Source organism: Thamnophis sirtalis, unplaced genomic scaffold (assembly GCF_051295495.1).
Source record: "Thamnophis sirtalis isolate CommonGarterSnake01/CBP01778 unplaced genomic scaffold, rThaSir2_p1.2 scaffold_6, whole genome shotgun sequence".
Lineage (NCBI taxonomy): Eukaryota > Metazoa > Chordata > Lepidosauria > Squamata > Natricidae > Thamnophis > Thamnophis sirtalis.
In genome coordinates, this window is record NW_028261386.1 from 36693773 (window position 1) to 36716283 (window position 22511).

The following is a 22511-nucleotide window of genomic DNA, read 5'->3' on the forward strand; positions in this document are numbered from 1 at the left end:
GTCTAAAAAAGGTGTGTTGTTTTACTGGTCTAGCAGCCCTGGGCAAAATAGGCACATATCGGGTGACAGGAGGGAAGGGACTGCCACAGCAATAGCAGTCAACTGAAATGGAGGAGATTGACACACAACAGGCAAAACAAACTATGTCACTAGTGCCATTGCAAATTGAAAAAAAATATTCTGGCATATTGTAGGAAAAGTTGGATAGAGGATGTACAAACTGTTGACCTATGGATATGTAGAGAAACGTTGTGTGTTCCTGCCCTTAGAAATAGCTAGCAATTATTACTTGCACTGAAACAACCGGTTAGTTACATCAGTCCTGTGTGTAGCTGCACTCCTGCCTTGCCAACTGCTCTGCTTGAGAGCTCAAAAGGCTGTGAACAAAATGCGGCTTTTGAAGTGTGTGTCATTGTTTCTTTGCTTCCAGTTTCTGAATCTAACCTTTGCATTACAGACGTCGTGGATTCTGACCCTTGGCTACCAATGCTGATTAAAGACCACATGCCTGGCGGTTTTCTGACTTCAGGCCCCTTGTTAATAACCCTGACCCCTCTTTGCCCTGTGCTGATTTCATGCAAGTGGATGGGATGCATTTGTATGCATGCCTATGCTCTGCTTCTTTTTAAGTCAGATGCAAATTTTTACTTTTACCATTTTAGAAAGGGATTCAGGGGAGGCAGAGATTGTGCTTCAGGACTGAGTCTGCCTTAAAGGTTCTCTACTGCTGCTCAGTCAATAAGGTTACACATTGCATATATTTAAAACATTATTGGGGGAAGGATTATCAGGCAGCAATGGTAACACAGGCACATAGTAATATCTATAAAAAAGGGTGAATGTTTTCTTCCAATTGCACTATAGCACAGGAAGTCCTCAACTTATGACCACAATTGAGCCCAAGGTTTCTGTTGATAAGTGAGATATTTGTTAAATGAGTTTTGCCTCATTTTATGACCTTTCTTGCCACAGTTGTTAAGTGAATCACTGCCGTTGATGAGTTAGAAACATGGTTGTTAAGTGAATCTTGCTTTCCCATTGACTTTTGTTTGTCAGAAAGTTGCAAAACGGGATACAACCTTGGAACACAGCAATGGTCGTAAGTATGAACCAGTTGCCAAGCATCTGAATTTTGTTCACATGATTATGGGGATGCTGCAAAGGTCGTAAGTGTGAAAAATGACCACAAGCCACATTTCTTCAGTGCCGTTGTAAGTTTGAATGGTCACTAAATGAACTGCTGTAAGCTGAGGACTAACTATAATTGCTCTCTGAAATTTCTTCTTGATCAAAAAAGGAGGAACACAGGGTCCTTGGTGCACTCTGAAGTTGATAGTTTTTATGCAGATGCTTCATTACCCAAGCCAGTCATGTCATCAGTGCTAGTGCTTGCTCTGTTACCTAATTTGTATAATAAAATGTCTTCATTAAAAAAATACCAAGCTCAGAGAGCACCAAGGACTCCTGATTTCAACCCTGAACTGCAAATATTCTCCTTTATTGATGACATGGTTCTTGTTGGATACATTTGCATCTTATAGTGAAGTATGAAATAAAGATCAGGCAGACGTTAAGAAAACATTCTACTAGGAACAATGTTTACAGTTTGTTAAGCTGTGTTTTCTCCACCAGTAACAATTAGGTTCACTGAAAACATGTGTTTGTAAGGGTGCAATTCTACAGCTTAACAGAAGGAAGCCACCTGGGAATAAACAGAACATTTGATACTGGCAGACGAAGCTTCTAGCTCTGCAGACTTGAATGTTGTGGACTGCATGTTAGGAATCGAAAAGTCTCCTGTGGGTATGTTCAGACTACGATAGCATGTAGTGCTAGAGCAGTGTTTTTCAACCACTGTGCCGCGGCACACTAGTGTGCCGTGACATAGTGTAAGGTGTGCCGTGGGAAAAACACCCGCCGGGTGTTTTTGCCTCGGCTGCGCACGTGGCAAGAAAACACCGCGCAGCCGTTTCAAACTGCGCGCAGTGATTTCTGCCACAGGCTCCCGAAGCTGAGGGGAATAGCTGCTGCTGCCTCCTCCTCCTCCAACAGCACTGCTGGATTTGCTGCCCAGCGCTGCAGCCGAGGTGAAGCCTCCAAAGCTCCCGCAGGCACCCCCGCCCATGGCAGCGGCGGCGGTGCCATGGGTGGGGGCGCCTGCGGGAGCTTTGGAGGCTTCACCTCGGCTGCAGCGCTGGGCATCAAATATGTTGGTGCTGTTGGAGGAGGAGGAGGAGGCGGTAGCAGCTATTCTAGTGGCGGCGTGGGCTCGTTGGCATCTTCAGCGGCAGCCTTGCCCCCTGTGAAAAAAACCGAAGATAGAGCAGATCCACGCAGATGACGTTGCTGGAACATGACTGGAGGAGGAATTCTGGGAGTTGAAGTCCACAAGGCTTAAAGCTGTCAGGTTTGAAGACCCCTGGAGTTTTTTTTCCTAAAGGGTGTGCAAAGGTCTTGTAACTTGACAGCTTTAAGACTTGCATGCTTCAATGCCAGAGTTCCTGAGCCAACATGACTGGAGGAGGAATTCTGGGAGTTGAAGTCCACAAGGCTTAAAGCTGTCAGGTTTGAAGACCCTTGGGATTTTTTTTTTCTAAAGGGTTAGGGGTGAAAAGGTCTTGTAACTTGACAGCTTTAAGACTTGCATGCTTCAATGCCAGAGTTTCTGAGCCAACATTTTGGTTGCTAAGCAGGACCGTTGTTAAGTGATACTGATATTATATAACACTTTTAATTAAGCGGATACCTTGAATAAACATAACTTTGAGTTTCAAATAATACTGATTTCGTTGTTGTCTTAGGTGACATCTGTGAAAAAAATTCAGGTGCTCAGGCATGAAAATATGCCGCTCAAACACTATACTTTTCTGCTCACACTGAAAAAAAATTAGAGGGAACATTGTCTGTGTCCCGGAAGTTGCTTTCGGGACACAGGGATGCCTCTATTAAGTCCCTGCGGCCCCGTGTTTACTTTAAAAACGCGGGGACCGCCGGGAGGTAGCGCACACAGGGACGTCACTGACGTCCCATGCGTGCGCCCATAGCAACAATCGCGGAGGATTCAAGAGAATTACTTTATATATAGTCAATATAGGCACAGAGTTAATTTTTTTTAACATTTTCTAATGGTGGTGTGCCTCGTGATTTTTTTCATGAAAAAAGTGTGCCTTTGCACAAAAAAGGTTGAAAAACACTGTGCTAGAGAAATACCTAATACTTAATACAGATGAACAGAAGGACTTAAAAGTATTTTAGGATTATTTAACACTAGACATCCTGTGCCCTATTAGGTCATTGATTTAGAGATACATCCTTATCTAAACAGAGAAATGAAATGACTATGGTGGGCAAAAAAGCAAAAACAACAACAACAAAAAAAAACAACTCTCCCTCCTCTAATTCCTGTTGGGTTGCCCATTTACTTTACATTGCTTGTGGGAAGCCTGTAGGGAAGCCAGCAGGAAACTGCAAGTCCAAAGCCAGTAGGCAGCTAATTGCTTGTTGCTGGGTGAGCAAGGGATTGCAAGAATGGCTGAGAAAGTGTCATAGAATGTTCAAAATAGGCACGATATGACTGCAGCAGGCACCTGGTAAGGCTGAAGCAACAGGGGTTTGGCAGCCCTGAAGCAACCACGAGTTCCCCAAATTTCATTCCCTCGGGAGTCCTGGGTCCTGGATTTTGGATACATGATGTACTGTTCTACCTCATTAAAGATGATGGGAACGAGACTTTAAGGCAGTGTTTCTCAACCTTGGCAATAGCAGTAGACTTATATACCGCTTCGAATGCTGGCTGGGGAATTCTGGGAGTTGAAGTCCGGACATCTTCAAGTTGCCAAGGTTGAGAAACACTGCTTTAAGGAGAACATAGATTTTTGTTCTTTACTTGACTCAGATCATATCATACATTCTTTCAATTAAACGTGGTTAAAATAAATGAACTTGTTTCACTTTCACTCATCTACCAGTTGCAATTTAGGCAAGGCAAAACTGTCACAGCCTGGAAATGCACACGGTAGATACTGCTAAAAAAAGGGGGACTGTTATGTTCTTTTAGATACTTGCCTAAGAAAGATTCTGATACACATTTTGCCTTTGCGCTTGGCTGATTTAGAAATGAACACAGGAAAATGTCAGAAGATAAAATCTGTCATATGGTTTATCACTTTCTTATCTTTTTGATTAAGTGAGTCATTCTTTTCTAGCCTGGCACTTCGGAAATGTCAGGAGCCCTGCCAGTGAGAGCAAGGCAAATTACACGTAGGGGATTCTACAACAGAGCATATGTAGTCTGGGGGAAAAGACATTTCTCTGCCTGCAAAGGCTGATGGAGGAAGAGTTTTGGATCTTTGGTTCCCAACCTTAGGTTCCTAAATGAGGTTGGACATTTAAGGGTGTTTTTTTGTTTTGTTTTAAATTAAACATTTCTTGAGGGGCAGAAGTACCTATGGAGCTTGTATTGTTATATGATTTATTACTCCAGTCTGACCTCCTTTTAATTATCTTTTCAATTAGTGAGATAGCAGATAATCATGCTGAGGTGCAGGTAATAAGATCGTTATTTCTGATGCATAGAAGCAACAGCACAATTATCTATCCTTGGAGAAGATATGATGTGTTGGAAACAGTGATTCATGTAGGTGAACTTGCCATGAATATTAACAATGACAGTGTGCCTTTAGTTTATGAAGCAATGATCAGAAAATCCTGCTCATGGAATATATATATATATATATATATATATATATATATATATAATTTGGGCATACCGGGGGTTGTAAATCTAAATAGATACCTTTCATATATATATATTCTACAATTTGCCTGAATTATAGTTCCATACTTTGTCTGTATATAGTTAAAGTGAAAGAAATGTAGTCAATGATTCATACTTCATATTAAGCCATAATTCTATTAACTATGGTTTATATATTAACTAGCTGGATTTGCATCATATCCTAAGCACTATATAGCATCACATGTCACAAATAACGGATAAATATTTTAATCTGAAATCAAACCACATTATGTCAGAGCACAGTTATGAATCTAGTTCCTGTGTATTCATGCCAATAATGTCTGTCAGGAAGCTCAAAATCTGTGAGATGATGGGATCACACGTGAAATGTTACCACATGTGTGCATGCAGTGAGTCATGTCTATGTACAAAGGGTCTTTGATCCAATTATGCAAGAACAATCTTAAAGATGTTGACCTTTCTTAGTGCCCATATTTTTAAATATAAAATAAGATACTCTTGTTCCTATTCTGATTTTCAATTCTTCTATAAGAAAGTAAGTCTTGCTTATGTTCTTAATTCATATCTAGTTTATTGAAGTTGGAGTAATATAGTTACTGCAGTCAGATACCTAGATGGCACTTGTTAAATATATTGTACTTAACATATTTTCATTGAAGTTTTTAAACAAATAATTTTTTAATATTTGTGCATGGATAGTCTAATTGTTCTGGCAAGACTAGATACAGTAGTAGAAAAGGAAATGTATTTCAGTGGTATTGAGGGATCTCAAAATAGTTTAGAAAGAAAGCAAATATGGAAACCTCTTTGCAAATTGGAAGATAACATCCTGCAATGAGTCCACAGCAGAGGTGGGTTCCTACCAGTTCGCACCTATTCGGTAGTACCGGTTCGTCAAATCTACCGAACCAGTTAGAAGAGGTTCCACCAGTGGACCCGGAAAGCAGGCCACACCTACAGAAGAGGTTCCAAATTTTTTTGAAACCCACCACTGGTCCTTGGATATGATTATTCTACACTATCATGCTCATATTTATAAAACTCAGTGCCTCTGTGAAAGGTAAGGATGACTACTGCGTTTGTGGTGCAATCAGAACATTGCGTGTGTTGAAGTTGTTTTAACGCAAACCAAAGATGCCTTTTAAAAAACAAGTTTACATCATATTCTTATGCAAGCCAGTGCTGTGTGTGAGGTAATTTAAGGTGGTTCTGACAAGTGTCATCGGAATCTTCATATCCGGTCACATGGACAGCAAGCCACTCCCATCTGGTCACATGAGTGGCAAGCCACTCGCACAAAGGAGGCCACACCCACAGAGTAGGTTCTAACAATTTTTGAAACCCACCACTGATCCACAGTGAGCTTTTTTTTTAATTTATGAAGTCAGAGAATCAAATCAAATTTGTATGCATTAGATTATATAATACTCCCAGTACATTTACTGAGAGACACAGATGCACGTACAGGCATACACACATGCACAGACTGAATTTTTTTTTTATAATCACATATATTATGTATTATTTATTCTCTCTTCCTGCTTGCCTTTCTTTTTTGAAGGAATGCAAGATGAGGGATCAGTATCCAGATTAAATTCTACTCAATGTTAACTTATTTGCAGTACTAACTTAGAGTTAGAGTAAATTGAATTCAGTGCTACAAAGAACACATGGCTATGTTCTATTATTCCTTTACTTCCAACAGCCTTATTGCACCCCATTAAAATAAATAGAATAGGTAGCAGTTCTTAAATGCTACACCACCCCATGCCTCCCCTTAAAAGGGACGACATGATTTTCAAAATTGCATTTACCCAGAACCCAGTAATATTGCATTTACCCAGAAACCTTGAAGATCATACAGAAGGAAAGGGTACACATTTTTGATCTATTTTAGGTGGGGAAAGCTAGAGCCATCATAGCAGGGAAATGCTGCAGATCAGGCAGAGTTGTACCACAGTTGCCTGGGCTGGAAGTTGCCAAGGGGGTGGTCTGGGAGTTTGGGAATTTATTTTATTTTTTTCTATGCTTTTTTAAACCGTTAAGCCTATTTCACAGCTCACAAAACACAAAGCACAAATTGCTTTGTGCTTAAAACAAAATGAAGCTGCAATATTGATATTTGGAAGCTAGATTGCCAAACTGCCATGGGCACCACCGAAAGAGGCTTTGGAGACACAAGCTATCCATCCATGACCTAAAATAAAAGAACTTCTCCATCAGACAGATGTATACAATGCAGACTTAAAGACTAATTCACTGAAATTACAATGCTAAAGCGATTTCCTTTTTAAGAAAAGGGAGACCGCTTCTTCTTTTGTCATAGATCCTGAGTGCAAGCTACCAATATTGGAGTCAAGTTAACTTGATAACCATAGACTAGGAAACTAATTGTAATTTATGGTGTACATAGAAATAGAAACTTACCAGCACTAACAGTGATAGCCTCAATGAACTGCTCTCTCCAGCTGTTTGTTCCAACCACAAGAGCTAAATTTGTCTTCTTAATAAGCTTGTCCACAGTGTTCTGCAGATGGACAGACAAACATGGTAAATGTGGTAAATGTAAAGGATGCTGGTTAGCATCAGAGCATGGATAGAGCAATAGCAATAACTCTTAGAATTATATACCACTTCACAGTGCTTTACAGCCTTCTCTAAGTGATTTACTGTGTCAGCATATTGTCCCCAACCATCTGGGTCCTCATTTTACTGACCTCGGAAGGATGGAAGGCTGAATCAACTTTGAGCCTGGTGAGATTTGAACTGCCAAATTGCAGGCAGTCGGCAGTTGGCAGAATTTGCCTGCAATACTGCATTCTAACCACTGTGCCACCACGGCTCTTCAAAATCAAGTGAATAAAATTAAACAAACCTGCAAAAGGATATTGCTTTAAAATGGCTTCAAATGTTTGCGCAAAATATTTCTTAATGGTGCTTTGTAATTAGACCTATAAAAAGATGACTTGCACATTTTCATAAAATATTAATCCATCCATATTTGATGCGGTGAAAAGGAAGTCCTATTTTCTTTGGACATCTTAATAGTTATTATTACAATAGAAAGATTTTGGCAAACAAGACTGCTGCTGCGGTTAAGGCAGAATGATCTATTCACCTTCTGCCAATCTGCTACATTTGCAGGACTGGTTCTTAGAAAAGACTGATTCGTGATGGCTACTATGCAAAGAAAAAGGTAGCCAAGAAAGGCTGAATGATCCATTCCTCCCCCAAATTTCCCTGCACGACATTCCATGAATCTGCCATCATGGAGCCTCTGGATGTTTATGATAACTGGACAAAAGATTAAACATAAATTAATGCTATTACAGATAGTGTTTGATTTATGACAATTTAGATCAGAATTTTCACTGCTAAGCAAGGCAGTTAAGTGAGCTATGCTCAATTTTATGACCCTTTTTGCCAATTGTTAAGCAGATCACTGCAATTGATAAGTGAATCATGCTCTTAATATTAAATGAATCCAGATGAATTAGATTATTTCTACATATAGGCTGGTTGCCAAATGCCTGGATTTTGATCACCTAACCATGGTGTATATAACACCTTACCTAGTTTATTTTATAAGCTTCTTTTGCCTTGAAACATCTGAAGCTCATTCTGACCAATCTACTATGAATAGGGAGGAAAGCAGCGGTGGGATTCAATTTTTTTACTACCAGTTCTGTAGGCGTGGCATGGCTTGGTGGGCATGGCAGGGGAAGGATACTGTAAAATCTCCATTCCCTCCCTACTCCAGGGGAAGGTTACTGCAAAATCCCCATTCCTTCCCAATCAGCTGGGACTCAGGAGGCAGAGAATAGATGGGGCCAGTCAGAAGCGGTATTTACCGGTTCTCTGAACTACTCAAAATTTCCACTACTGGTTCTCCAGAACTGGTCAGAACCTGCTGAATACCACCTCTGGAGGAAAGGTAATTTTACAGGAGGCCAGAACATTGGTTCACTTATTTATTCTCTGAATTGGCAAACCCAGTGATTCAACTGGGGATAAAAAAGGCAACATAAAAATAATCAAAAAGATGCCACGTAGAAACTCCTGACACATAGATGTATCTCTGAAAATAGGTTAGTACTTCAGAAAATTGCATTTAACTGACGTATTTGTTTTATTACAGCTAAACTGGACTGCTTTTACTGATCCTCTATACGTTTAATAACCCTGAGATATGCTTCAAAGTTAAAAACTTTGCATTTAACCTAATGCACCCCACATTATAAAATTGAATATGAAATATATACAATAATCATCCATAGCTCATTTTCTTTACAAATGATTGATTTGAGCTGCACCATGATTTAAGTTCAATGAGGTTCCCTGAAGCCATTCAAAATTACTTTCTAAGGGAATTGACGAGAATATTTTGGCTAAGTTGCATGAAAAAAAAAGAAATAAAAAAGGATTGCCTATGTCAGTGATTCCTGTGTAATGAAATTCTACCTAGTTAATGCAGAATGGTGTAAAATTTTAATATCCAATTTAAAATTATCTTCAGGGGATGCAAATGAAAGAATATCAAAGTTAAATTTAAATATATGATAATTGTAAATAATATAGTGCTTATGTTTTAAATAGTGAATGTGGCATTGTGCTTAATGCATTCGTATTCTTTCGTGACCCGTCAAAACTGCGGTCCACAAAAGCGCGCTCGACGAAAGCGCGTACGTGACGTCATCACAGCGCGACGAAAAAAATTAAAAATTGAAATAAAAATAAAATTAAAGCAAGCCGATTCACATAAAGGTAAGGGTTAGGTTTAGGGTTAGGGTTAGGTTAAGGGTTAGGGTTAGGTTTAGAGCGTTAGGGTTACGTTTAGCGTTAGGTCAAGGGTTAGCGTTAGGTTTAGCGTTAGGTTAAGGGTTAGGTTTAGGGTTAGGTTTAGGGTTAGGTTAAGGGTTAGGTTTAGGGTTAGGGTTAGGGTTAGGTTTGGGGGGGTTAGGGTAAGGTTTTCGCTTTAATTTTACATTTATCGATCACAGCGCGATGTTTTCGTCGCACTGTGATGACATCACGTATGCGCTTTCGTCGAGCGCGTTTTTGTCTAGCGCGGTTTTGTGGTGGAACCGTATTCTTTAGTTTAAAAGTTGATTGGGTGAGAAGTTAGGTATTATCTCAAACTTAACCACTTTATTCATAGAATAAAAGGAAGGGATAAAGTACCTATGCTTTATTGTTCATAATTTTTTTACATTTAAAGTGTGTGTAATGTTCTTATTTGAAGAAGCAGGAAATGACAAGGCTGAGCCTGAGGGCACAATCAGATGCCTCATCAGTTTGGAGTCTCTACAGCCCTGTAAGAGACCTAAGTCCAGCCCCCCCCCCAAGTCGATTTGCCTTGATCACAAGTAGATCAGATTCTTATGTTGAGATAGCATAGAACAAATTTGTAGTACTTGTGAACCATATCTCCTGATTTCTTGCACCTGACAGAAATCATTTATACAATCTGAGAATTGTGTGTAATTTTTTTTATTGGAACTCATTTCTACAATGAGGGGGGGGGTTGTTTTCATAATGTGCTTGAAATACATAAGGAGATTTATTAATATTTTTGGAACTCCCACTAGGAAGAGAAAGAAATGAAAGAGAAAGAAAGAAATAGAGAAAAGAATGTGGCTGTGGCTTATCTTCCTAAGAATATTTGATGGCTTTCTAATAATAATAATTGTTAAAAATATTTATTATAAGTGAGTTGGCAAAGTATTGAAATAAAATTTCCTACAGGATAAATCTTTACTGTTTTTTTAAACACATGCAACATAATATATAAACACATAATAAATAATAACATTAAAAAATTAGCCAAATATTTCAACGCTATAATTTGTATGACTCACACAATTTGCATTTTCTTAGAACAAAATTCTAATTACACAGGCACATTTTGGAGATGCATACTGAGAATGCTCTACCAAAATATAACCCTAGGTTACTCCAGGACTGATACAGAATAGAGTTACAGTAATAGTTGTTTGCTGTCAGATGGTGCCTGAATTAAATACATTAAATTAATGGTAATAATGACATTAGATGTCTACATACTACACCTTGAACTCGTAGGACTCTTCAATAATCACTTCCAGCTTTGTGTGCTCCCCCAGGATGGGGCGCCCCATTTCAGCAATGCGGCGTTCTTCCTCCTCTTTGCCTGTCAGAGGCTGCTTCTCTTCGTTCTCTTCTGGGGATGAAGAAGACAAAAAGAACCAGTTGAGGGATGGTTGAGTCTGTTCCCTTTTCTGCAGCCATCTTCTGTTTATCCTCCAACATACTCCATTAATGTGGCAAAAGCAAGCGAACAACTGTTACAAGAACACACCATCAGGGCAGCCTCCTGCATTGTAAGGATTGGAGTTTGCTCCTCCAGATAGTTTACCTGGAAACATCAGGAAATGATATCATGTCTCACAGCTCCTCTGGACGTCAAAAGGAGTGCTTCCTTTCACCCCTTGTGCTTTTTAAGGGAACCACAATTTAGCAGGTGGCTCTTTGAGCTGCCCTTTGCAACTGGGAAATAGAAAGGGAATATCTATTTATGGATTCACAGGTATGTGATACACTACCCAATGTGGTTGTTTTAAAATATGTCTACTATTAGTTAAAGGTTGTCTAAATATGAAATATATGATTGTAACAGATGCGAAGTGATTTCTATGAGCAAGAATTTTAGATTGCTGAAATAATCTGACTGAGTGGTGTTCAAGCAAAAGCAGATAACACACCCGGAAGAAAAATATAAAGAAATATCTTTGGTAAGTATCAGCTCATGTTTACCAGGTTCACAGAACTATTTTTTCCTGTTAGGACTGCCCGACAATTGCCATTTAGCTGCAATACTTGGATGAATACCTCTTAATTATAACTTAGGTTTTATAACAGGACAAGGCAGAAAGGAGTTTTTGGCATCTCTTTCTACTGATCATCAAGATTTCTATCCAAATATGGCAAGGAACCCTGTCCCCTCCCAAAAGAACACATGTTTAGATTTGCACACAAAAGGGACACTCTATAATACACCTTTCCTTGATTACGTGAAGATAGACTTAGAGGAGGACATCAGGCTCAACCCAACATAATCATATTTGAGTTTAATATTCCTGGCGAGATTAAACACAACATATATTGTGTTCATGTTAACCTGAACCTTTCTCAGTTGTATCTCAAACTATTACTTTAGGTGTGTAAAGTAAAGCCTAATGAGTAAGTTGCTGTGCCAGATGGTGAAGTCTCCCATCTTTCTTTTCTTCCTATGGCTTTTCTCTCTTGGAATGTAATCCATGCCTCTTCATATTATTTTTTATCATCAAGTGGGCTCTGATATCATAACATTTATTGACTGGAACAAAAGGCCTGGAAAGGAAGGGCTTCATGAAAATGAATTCTGGCTGCTGGATTGCTCCACTTCTCCTCTTTATACTGCTACCATGTAGAGATGTTTCATATTTCTGTAACTAGAATCACAATTATACATTTACATTTTCCACTGAAATCTGGCTGACCTTCTAGGATCTGTTTCAATTTTTAAAGTTTTCTTAAAATTTCTGTGGGTAAAACTGTCTGTGTTCATGGCCCCAAGGCAATGCTTTCACACTTGATAAAAAGATGGAAAGTTCCCTATATTCAGGCATTATGTTTCATTGAGAGCCCAATAAAATCTAAGCGAAAAGTGAGGGGGCTCATTGCTATTCTAACCAACACCTACCCCAGCTCCCAGACAGCATGAGAGGGTGAAGCAAACCTTGTCTGTGTTTAAACTGGAAAACAAGCTTGTAGTTTCTAGGGAAGCATTTAGAAAAGGAGCAGGCAGATTTTGGGATGCTAAAAGCCATGTCTAAGTATTTAATTATTTGGGAAATGGCTGGGATGAAGAATATAGTAGATGCTACAGAACAGGACCAGAATTTTCCATGGTCTCCATCATTTATTTTTATTTCTTATTAATTTTTTATGCTGTCCCTCTTACTGTTAAAGCAACTCTGGGTGATTTAAAATATAATAAATCAATAAATATCAATCAATAACACTAATATTGATTAAAAATAACTTATTTTAGTTTTACAGTATAGTTTCCCATTTTTTTCATTTTTTATAATGGCAGCAAATTTTGTTTATTGTTAACTTTTGATGGTTGCTCTGACAAAAATCAATGGTATGTTAAGATTCTAGTAGTTGCAAATAAGGAATCTGGGGTTCCTGGGGTTACAGGTTTCCATCCTTCTTTAAAGAGACACACAAAGGAAGAGGCAAAATTACCCAAATGGCTCCATTCATTAGCCAACTGGAAGTCCTCTGAATAATCGCTGAAGTTTAATGTCTGAGCAGAACTAATAATTGGAAGTAGCATAATTAAGCTTCATACATTTTACTCAATGCTCCCCCTCTTCAAATCTCTATTCTGTTTTATTGACAAATTGAAAGCACACAATATCTGGCTGTCTCTTAACAAGCTCATCAGAGGATTCCACAATTTTTAACAGATCGAAACACACATATGGAGAGAATTGGGTTACATGAGACAGACCATCCAATATCTATAAAGATCATACAACCAGTAGCACAGTCATGGACTTTGCCAGAGATGAGCAAATATAAATAAGAGTAGATAGGAACCTATAGTAACATTTGGTCAAGATTATTTTGGGGCAATGGGAATCTACAGGGATGGGATAAACAAAGAAGGAATACGTATATTTATTTTGTACCGTAATCTGTGGAATTCAATTGCCTGTATGTTCTATAATATATTTGTCCAGCTGAACGTCAGCAACTGATTGACTTAATACAAAGTTAAATTGAAATTTATAGCATTTTTAATCAGTAAAAGCTTGATAACTGGCAATCTGTTTTCACTATCTGGTTAATTGCACTGTTAATCACAGTGTATAATACTATATGAAGTATTATAATAACACATGTTTAGGGCTCCTATATTTCAGAAAAGTCTCTTATTGCTACATCTAAGTATCAACAGGAAGGAATTTTAATTACTTCTTTGGCTGGGTAATAATGTTACTTTAGGGCTTTAAGGAGCTTCTCTTATATTTCTAGTTCTAGCTGTTATTTATATCTAGTTGATATAAATAAGTCTAATAAAGGAGCCCCTTCCTTTCAACTCTTAGAAAGGGACATCTGGCAACTCTATTCATATCTTTGAGTGTACCGTCCCTCTTGCTGGGAAGGAATTTAATTCTTTGCTTAAAACCAAACCCTTGAATTTTATTTTCCTCTCCTTCTCATTCCCCTTTTGTTTTGTGATAAAAGTGAATTTGGAAGGTGCTAATACTACTTGATTGGTGCTTAAAAACTATGAGAAGTAATCTGTTAATTTGAATGTATCCAAGACAATGCTAATGGAGGGGAGGATAGGTGGGTGGAAACAATCTGATTTTTGTTTTGTTGAAAGTGAATGCACCAGATGTTCTAGTGAGAGACAATAAGGGAGAGGTTCCATGAGACTGAATGGTCAAAACTGATTTTTTGCACAGGACAAAGCTTGGCAGACGGATCCAGCATAGATACAGCAAAAGCTTTTATCTCTATCATCAGCTATAATAAGTTATTGAGTTACTGAAGCACCCCCCCATCACAATGTTTAATTTTGAACATAGATAAAGAATAATTTTAAAACTGGTCAAGAAACTCTGGTACATGAGAAGGCTGGTATGGAAGGAGAATCCTTGACTCTATTGTTCTCTTATTGTTATGGAAGATTTGAATAATGGATATCTGTTCACTTGGCTAGATAGCTTCAAGCAATAGCATCTATGGGTGAGCAAAGGATGGGGCAGACTGACAAAAGCAGCAAACTCCTTTGGACAAGGCCGGTTTAAAGCTTGATAAGAACTACTATAAGAAAAAGGTATTTCATGTTTCACATCTTGTTTGCAAGTTTGCAAGTTTAATAACATTTATATGCCGCTCAATCCCGTAGGACTCCGGGCGGCTTACAGTACAGAAATAAATCAAAAAATAAAAATATAGAGAAAAAAAAGATAATTTAAAAACAGCACACCATGCACTCCGTTCTAAATGGGGCTGGACCGTATTTTGGGGTCAACAGCCCCAGGCCTGCCGGAACAGCCAGATTTTAATGGCTTTCCGGAAGGCCGAGAGAGTGGGAAGGGTCCGGATCTCTGCGGGTAGATCATTCCACAGGGCCGGGGCAGCTATAGAGAAAGACCTCCCCTGAGTAGTCGCCAACCGCATTGCCCGGTCGACAGTACCCGAAGGAGGCCCAGCCTGTGAGATCTTATGGGTCGTTGGGAGGTATGTGGCAGGAGGCGGTCCCGTAGATATCCAGGTTCCAAGCCATGTAGGGCTTTAAAGGTAACAACCAGCACCTTGAAGCGTGTTCGGAGACCGATGGGAAGCCAGTGCAGCTCGCAGAGGATAGGTGTAACATGGGTGTATTTAGGTACACCCGATATCGCTCACGCGGCCCCATTCTGAACCAATTGTAGTCTCCGAACACTCTTCAGGGGCAGCCCCAAGTAAAGCGCATTACAGTAATCAAGCCTAGAGGTGACGAGAGCATGAGTGACCATTTGAAGTGCCTCCCGGTCCAGGTAGGGCCACAACTGGTGCATCAGGCGAACCTGGGCAAAAGCCCTCCTGGTCACAGCCGACAAATGGTATTCTAATGTCAGCTGAGGATCCAGGAGGACACCCAAGTTGTGGGCCCTCTCTGAGGGGTGAGGAATTTTGCCCCCCAGGCTGAGAGATGGAATATCTAGACCATTTTTAGGGGGCAACATCAATAGCCACTTGGTCTTGTCTGGATTGAGTGCCAGCTTGTTTACTCCCATCCAGACCCTGACAGCCTCCAGGCACTGGCACATCACTTCTACTGCTTCGCTGAGTTGGCACGGGGCAGACAGATACAACTGGGTTTCGTCCACATATTGGTGGTATTTAATCCCGTGCCGACGAATGATCTCGCCCAACGGCTTCATGTAGATGTTAAATAGGAGGGGGGACAGGACTGAGCCCTGAGGCACCCCATACTTTAGGGGCCTAGGGGTCGACTTCTGTCCTCCAAACAACACCGACTGCGACCTGTCCAAGAGGTAAGAGGAGAACCACCGTAAAATGGTGCCTCCCACTCCCACCTCTCCCAGTCGTCGCAGAAGGATACTATGGTCGATGGTATCAAAGGCCGCTGAGAGGTCAAGAAGCACTAGGATAGAGGAATGTTTTGGTGGAGTAACCAGGCCTGAAACCCAACTGAAAGGGATCTAGTAAAGGGATCTTGTATCCATGTTGGAAGATTACCTAGGATAGAACAATGTGCAAAGGAAATCTGAAAGAAAGAGACTCTTATTTTGTCCACTGAAATGGGCTATAATTAATGGGGAAGACTGTATTTTCTTTTGGTCAAAGACATAATAAAATAAACCAAATTCCACCTATGAGCCATGGTGGTGCAGTGGTTAGAGTGCAGAACTTCAGGCTATTTCAGCTGACTACCAGCAGTTTGGCAGTTCAAATCTCACCAGGCTCAAGGTTGACTCAGCTTTCCATCTTTCCAAGGTGGGTAAAATGAGGACCCAAATTGTTGGGAGCAATATGCTGACTCTGTAAACCACTTAGAGAAGGCTGTAAAGCACTGTAAAGTGGTATATAAGTCTAAGTGCTATTTTCTTTCTCACATTAAATACACATTCCCTGTATCCCACACCAATGCATGCGAGTTATTGGTTTTCACATCATCTGTTGGACTGGGAGCCTAGCACACTGGAATACCTTGAATGTTGATTACAGTAGAAGGAAGGGGATGGTCTCTAGCATGAACTTTCCTGAAGACAGGCTTGCCTGACAAAATGGCAAAAATAATTAATGTCAATGGGCTGAACTGGGTTTCAATAGTGGTTTTAATACTTTGTGGAGTTAGAGTCTGTTAAATGTGAGAAATCTACAAGATAGTGAGTTGTAATTTCTACTTCACTCAGGGTTATGACAAGTATAAATGCTCACTACAGACGTTCTGGAAAATCTGTGAAATAACTCATGCTATGGAACTCAAACTTCTATCTGAGACAACTAGCATGGCAAATCAGGATAATGGGAATTGGAATCATTTACCATACAGAAGACTGCAAGTTACACATTTTTTGCCTTCTAATATTTTCATAAACAAAGAATGAGGTACTAGATTTTTTTCCCAATCTTTCAATGGTCACCTTCTGATTAGTAATCTCCCAATGAGTTCCCAACTACAATTGGTTATGAAATCTATGGCATGTGAACATGGTATTCTGACATACTCTTTGTATCTTAAAGAATCAGAAAATAGACTTGATTTGATTTTACTTTACTAAATACTTTGTTCTTCAGATGGATAAAACCCGATTCCTGTTTTTACACAGGACTCTTTCACTATGCCCACTCGTGAATGAGTGCCTATGTTGCTAAGCCAAAACCTTTGAGGGCTTGGTGTGACATGTCAAGAACCCTTGCTATCTGTTAAATGTTTCAGCAGTCCTTGTAAAAATGAAGAGGATGTAAAAAATGTCTTTACTGCCCAAAACAGTAGAAGTATAGTGATGGGAAAGTAAGGCTCCTTCAATGATAAGAATAAAGCTGTTAGTGCTGAGAGTTAAAATTCTAGAAAAGATGGTGACAGAAACTCAAAAAGAAGTCAAATTGGTTGCAGCGCAGTTTGAGAGAATATGTGTTCAACCTATATTAGATTTGATATTTCCAAACCAACATATGTGTGTCTTAATAGTTCTGATAATCTTCTCTGCACATATAATTGGTTTTCAATTATCATTTGGTAAAAAAGATTTTTCATAACAATATTCATTTCATTCAATATTCATATGAATATATTTTGGACAGTATATTTTGGACAAAAATGACTGTTACTGGATATTGCAAACTTTCTCCCCTCTTGGTCTCAAGAGAAGACAAAGTAGATATTTGATGATTTTTTTCCTCCTATATTTGCATATTTTCTCTGCATCACAATTAGTTGCATCAGCAAACTTTTTACAGAAAAGTTATCATTAATTCAGTGCTCAGCCTAGTTGAGTATGGAGTCCCTGAGCATCCACGCAATAGAATTCAACAGCAATTTATCATTTACCCCTATTAGAATTAAGTGCTTTGTCAATGGCACATAAGATATAAGATGAATTACAATTTATTCCAGGCACTAGCTGGGCAGCTGATATTGCTATTTAAGTATCTATTCATACTTTTATTCCATCCTTTTAAAGGTATATCCAGTTTTGCTTTCTCCGCTTCATCTGCATAACAATTTCTAGGAAAAAGCAAAGGATTTATTTATTTATTTTTCCTGCCTTTATTATTTTTATAAATAACTCAAGGTGGTGAACATACCTAACTCCATACTCTTTTTCCCCTACAACTACAACAACATTGTGAAGTGGTTTGGGCTGACAGAGAGTGATTGGCCCAAAGTCAGGCTAGGGGTTTGTATATGTTTTCTGTCTTCTGGAACATAGGAAGTTTCAGATGGTCTATTTCTGTGTCTTGCATTTAAATTTTCCTACAGCTGTGATGAGTACATGTTGCAGCAGAATAGTTCGATTTTTATTTTATTTATTTAAAACATTGGCAAAAGAAATATGGATGATTTAACTTTGAATAGGTTTTCTAAAAAATAAAATGTAATGAAACATACAGCTGAAGATAATTTGGTACCAAGCACTTTGAATAAATCTTAGAAATTTTGTTGGTTGTAATATTTGGAGGCTTGTTGTCAACAGATTGGAAGTATCTTAAAACACATCATCATCTAGTTTCTCAAGTTAAGCCTTCAAGTAAGTTTCAGAAAATAATTGTGTGTTTTTTTGAAATAAGGTTATTAGCACAAAACATGTGAGGTTAGGTTTGCAAAAATGAACTCATAATCAAAAAAGTGCTAGTTAGTTAGAATGTGTATATGAAAGAAATCAAGATGTCTTACCATTCAAATATTTCTCTTCATTATAAAAGCAATGACAAGAATAAGCCAAGATGTTAACAAACATAATGTAGAATGACAGCTTCCAATATATCTGTTGGTTGAATCTACATCCACTATAGCAGTGATGGCAAACCTTTTTCCCCTCGGGTGCCAAAAGAATGTGCATGTGCCCAAACCCATAATTAAATGCCCCTCCGCTTTGTGCCCATCTGCGGATGTGCATGTGCCCCCCCCGCTGCCCCCTATGCATGCGTGCATTGCTTTCTTGGAGCCTAGGAATGGGGAAAACAGTCTCCTCTGCCCCCCCCAAGCCCTCTGGAGGCACATTTCCCGACTTCTGGTGGGCCCCGTTTTTACCCTCCCCAGGCTTCAGAATCTTTCCTGGAGTCTGGGGAGGGCAAAAATGGCCTCCCACTGCCCACCGGAAGCCTGAAAATCAGCTGGCCAGTGCACACATGTGCGCTTGAGCTGACATAGGTCAACACCTCGTGTGCCCTCAGATATGACTCCATGTGCTACCTGTGGCACGCATGCTATAGGTTTGCCATCATGGCACTATAGCTTTAATATGATGGCTGTATATTTCTGATCTATAAAAGCTTTTTTGCTTTCTTTTAGAATTAAGAAAGGACCTGTGATGCTTCTGAAGCCAGGTATGCAAGATCCACTCCAATCCTATCATCAGTTATATATTCTTTATTTTATCCAAAATAAAAGCTCATAACATTTTAAAGCTAAGTAGATTGAAATGCAGAATATTATAACATTTTGTCCAAAACACAAAAAGTAATAAGGAGACTGTTTTATGCAACCTCCAAGGAAATGAACACGTCCTCATACATTTTAATAGGACTCTCATAATAGGAGTCCTTGGTGGGCTAGCTCAGCTTTCTTCCTATGTCATAGATAGGTTTGTCTGAGGTTACAAAATACATCTTTTAACTTTTTGTAAAGGGTGATAGTAGAGTAATAATAGAGTTGATTAACTCTAGTCTGAAAATTTTCACTTGGGCCCCCAAAGAGAAGAATTGCAACAGTTTTGGAAATCTTCCTATATATTAATCTTTGAAAGGTCGGAGATTAACTGGAACAGAGTCCCAGTTGTTTCTGTTGCTTCCCTCTGGGAGGATATTTCAAAGTATTTCTAGCAGGACTACCAGATTCTGTAACAGGTTCGTTCCCTATGCCATCCCTCCGGTAAAGTTGAAAGATTCATTTTTCTCATCATGTACATATATACATCTGAATTAGACTGTGTTGTTTCTCTGTGTCATGTAATATATGTGGATATATGAATAATTTTGCATTTATTTATTTTGTCATTTTTATATAGTGTATATTGGAGGCGATGACCTTTTGAGAGCTGTATGCAACGAAATTTCATTTTATATTAGTGTACATTCAAAGTGATGATAAAGTTATTCTATTCTATTCTATTCTATTCTATTCTATTCTATTCTATTCTATTTTTTCTGTGTTTTATAAATAGTGGCCAACTAGAAGCCCATCCAAAGCCCATAGATAAAGCAATGGGGGCAACAATTCTCTCAACTTTGATTGCTAGCTGCTTTTTTAAATTTTATATTTGTTTGGTGTATATCTCATTATTGCATGAAAAGTACAAAGTAAAATACAGGTAGCCTTTGCTTAGTGACTACAAGTTAGATCAGCAACATGTATGCTGAGCTGAAAAATAACTTGACAACAGTGGGGCTCACAACCTTATTTTCCCTTCAGTTGCTAAGAGAAGCAATGTGGCTGCTTAGTGAAAAAAATCATGTGACTGAAAATTATGATTTTACTTCCACCTTCTATATTAACTCTGTTTGCTACTGTACAAGTGAAAGTGCATACTAGCTGTGAAGCATGTGAATGGTGATCATATGATTGTGGCATGTTGCAATGGTTACAATTACGAAGATTGTAAGACAACATTTTTTAAGCACTGTCATAACTTCAAATGTCTGCTACACGAGACAGTTAGTAAGTTCATGGTATTCCCTCAATTCTTCCCCTCCGCCCCCCAACAATACTGTGAGGTATAAGAGTGACTAGCCCAAAGTCACTCATTGAGCTTTGATAGCTGAAAGTAGGCTTAAATTTAAGTTTCTTTGGTTGAAGCCCAACATTTTGACCATTACACAACACTAGTTTTGGGGGCCCCTATGGATTGCTAGCAAATAATTGATAGCTAGGTATAATAGTAAAAAAAAGATCATCTACATAAAACTTTGTATCATTGAGCAGAAAGATAATTGAAAATCCATACCTGTAATTGTGAAGCCACCTAAAGGAATGCCAAAACAGAGAGAAAAAGAAAGGAAATTAATATATTGTTGCATCATGCATTACTTAGATCTTTGAAGCTTTGCTCTTAATATGAATTACATATTTTCTAATAGGAATATCATCGGAGTGTATGTTTATCTGTATGTCTTGCCAATTAAAAGATTATCTAAATTTCTCAAATATGAACATCAAATGAAAAATAGGAAGCCATACCCTGTCGATCATAATTGGTTGAAACATATAGTGAAAGGCAACATTCGAAATTAAGAGAATAATCTTCTCTAACTTGTTTTTCTTCAAATGTGTTGAGACTATACTCATCAAATTTGAAACACAAATATATTGCATTTGGAAAATGTTTCCTTGTTTTAAAAGTTCATATTCGTTATGCAAAAGATCCCAGATCGAATTCCAAGATCAGTCTGATACCCTCCAAATGTGTTAGATAGCAGTTCACATCTCCTGCAGCCAGTGTCCTGGTTGGAAGTGATGCTACAATCCAGTATACCTAGAGGATGTTGGGTGCAGAAGCTTGTCCTGAGATTTCAAAATAAAAAGGATCTCAGACAGTGGGGATAAAATATAGAATATGTCTAAAAACCTCCATATGATCTGAAGTTAACATTTAATAATATACCATCTGTTACATATTCCATTTTTCCTAGAGCATTATGCCTTACTTTCTTGATTCCTTCACATTCAGTTGTCATAATGTCCATTCAACTGTATGAATCAGCTCCTTCTGGGATGGCGATGCATGTCTGAGGCCTACTTTTGTTGTTCTGTCTCAAGAGAACGAATACGTGATTTGACTCCAATACAGTAAAAGAACAGGGCCATGATACATAAACTCAGGAAAATATCCTGACTGTGCTAGGCTTGTAAGATTGCCTTTCTCAACTGTACCTGTCCATTTTGTGTTGGCCAGGTTGTCTTGTAATTGCCGGCCAAATGGATTTATGGCTATTGATTTTATATGTAACTGAAGGCTGGTATAAGAAAGTTGTACACACTGAATGAGCCTAAATTTCCAAATAAAACCTGGTTTATCCTTTGTCTCAATGTGTTGAAAGTTTATTTATGAAGATAGGCAGTATTGCGCAGAAATCTCCTATGTGAATGACACAGGGATGGATGAGAGCTGTTTTTGTCAAGTTTCATTTATTTTGGCTGAATATAGAAACACATTACACTTCATGATAAATGTGTGTCCTTTATGAGGTTGTCTAAGAAGACCAAATTGTTTCTGAAAAATGAAATTTAGGATGTGAAAATACTTGAGGTCCAGTTGCAAATATCCCAAAGAGATCAGAATTTCTCATTTTCATTTACCAAAACAAATAACTGTTTGATCATAAAAAAAAGTAATTTTCTTTTGAGCTATTTATATAGCAGGTCCCAAAGACATGCCGAAATGACTTTTACTTGGAAAAAAAAAACATAAGGAAATTGTTATTGCTTAAAGTGGCCCTCTAGTGCCATCAAGGATTGCAACATAGCCATGGATAACAA

The 22511-nt window shown here is 38.6% G+C and overlaps 1 protein-coding gene across 6 annotated transcripts in view; it reads right to left on the reverse strand.

Annotated features, from left to right (window-relative positions):
- SLC8A1 (solute carrier family 8 member A1) overlaps positions 1 to 22511 on the reverse strand; it is a 276480-nt gene that overhangs the window by 16797 nt on the left and 237172 nt on the right. For 4 of the 6 annotated variants that reach the window (XM_087717613.1, XM_087717609.1, XM_087717612.1 and 1 more), the window contains 5 exons: positions 20980 to 20997; positions 18711 to 18725; positions 16520 to 16588; positions 10828 to 10958; positions 7187 to 7286 (listed from right to left, as the gene is read on the reverse strand). In XM_087717613.1, coding sequence (XP_087573739.1) covers positions 7187 to 7286; positions 10828 to 10958; positions 16520 to 16588; positions 18711 to 18725; positions 20980 to 20997 — 333 coding nt within the window. The remainder of the gene's footprint in view (positions 1 to 7186; positions 7287 to 10827; positions 10959 to 16519; positions 16589 to 18710; positions 18726 to 20979; positions 20998 to 22511) is intronic. The other 2 variants (XM_087717615.1, XM_087717614.1) reach the window with 1 other exon arrangement.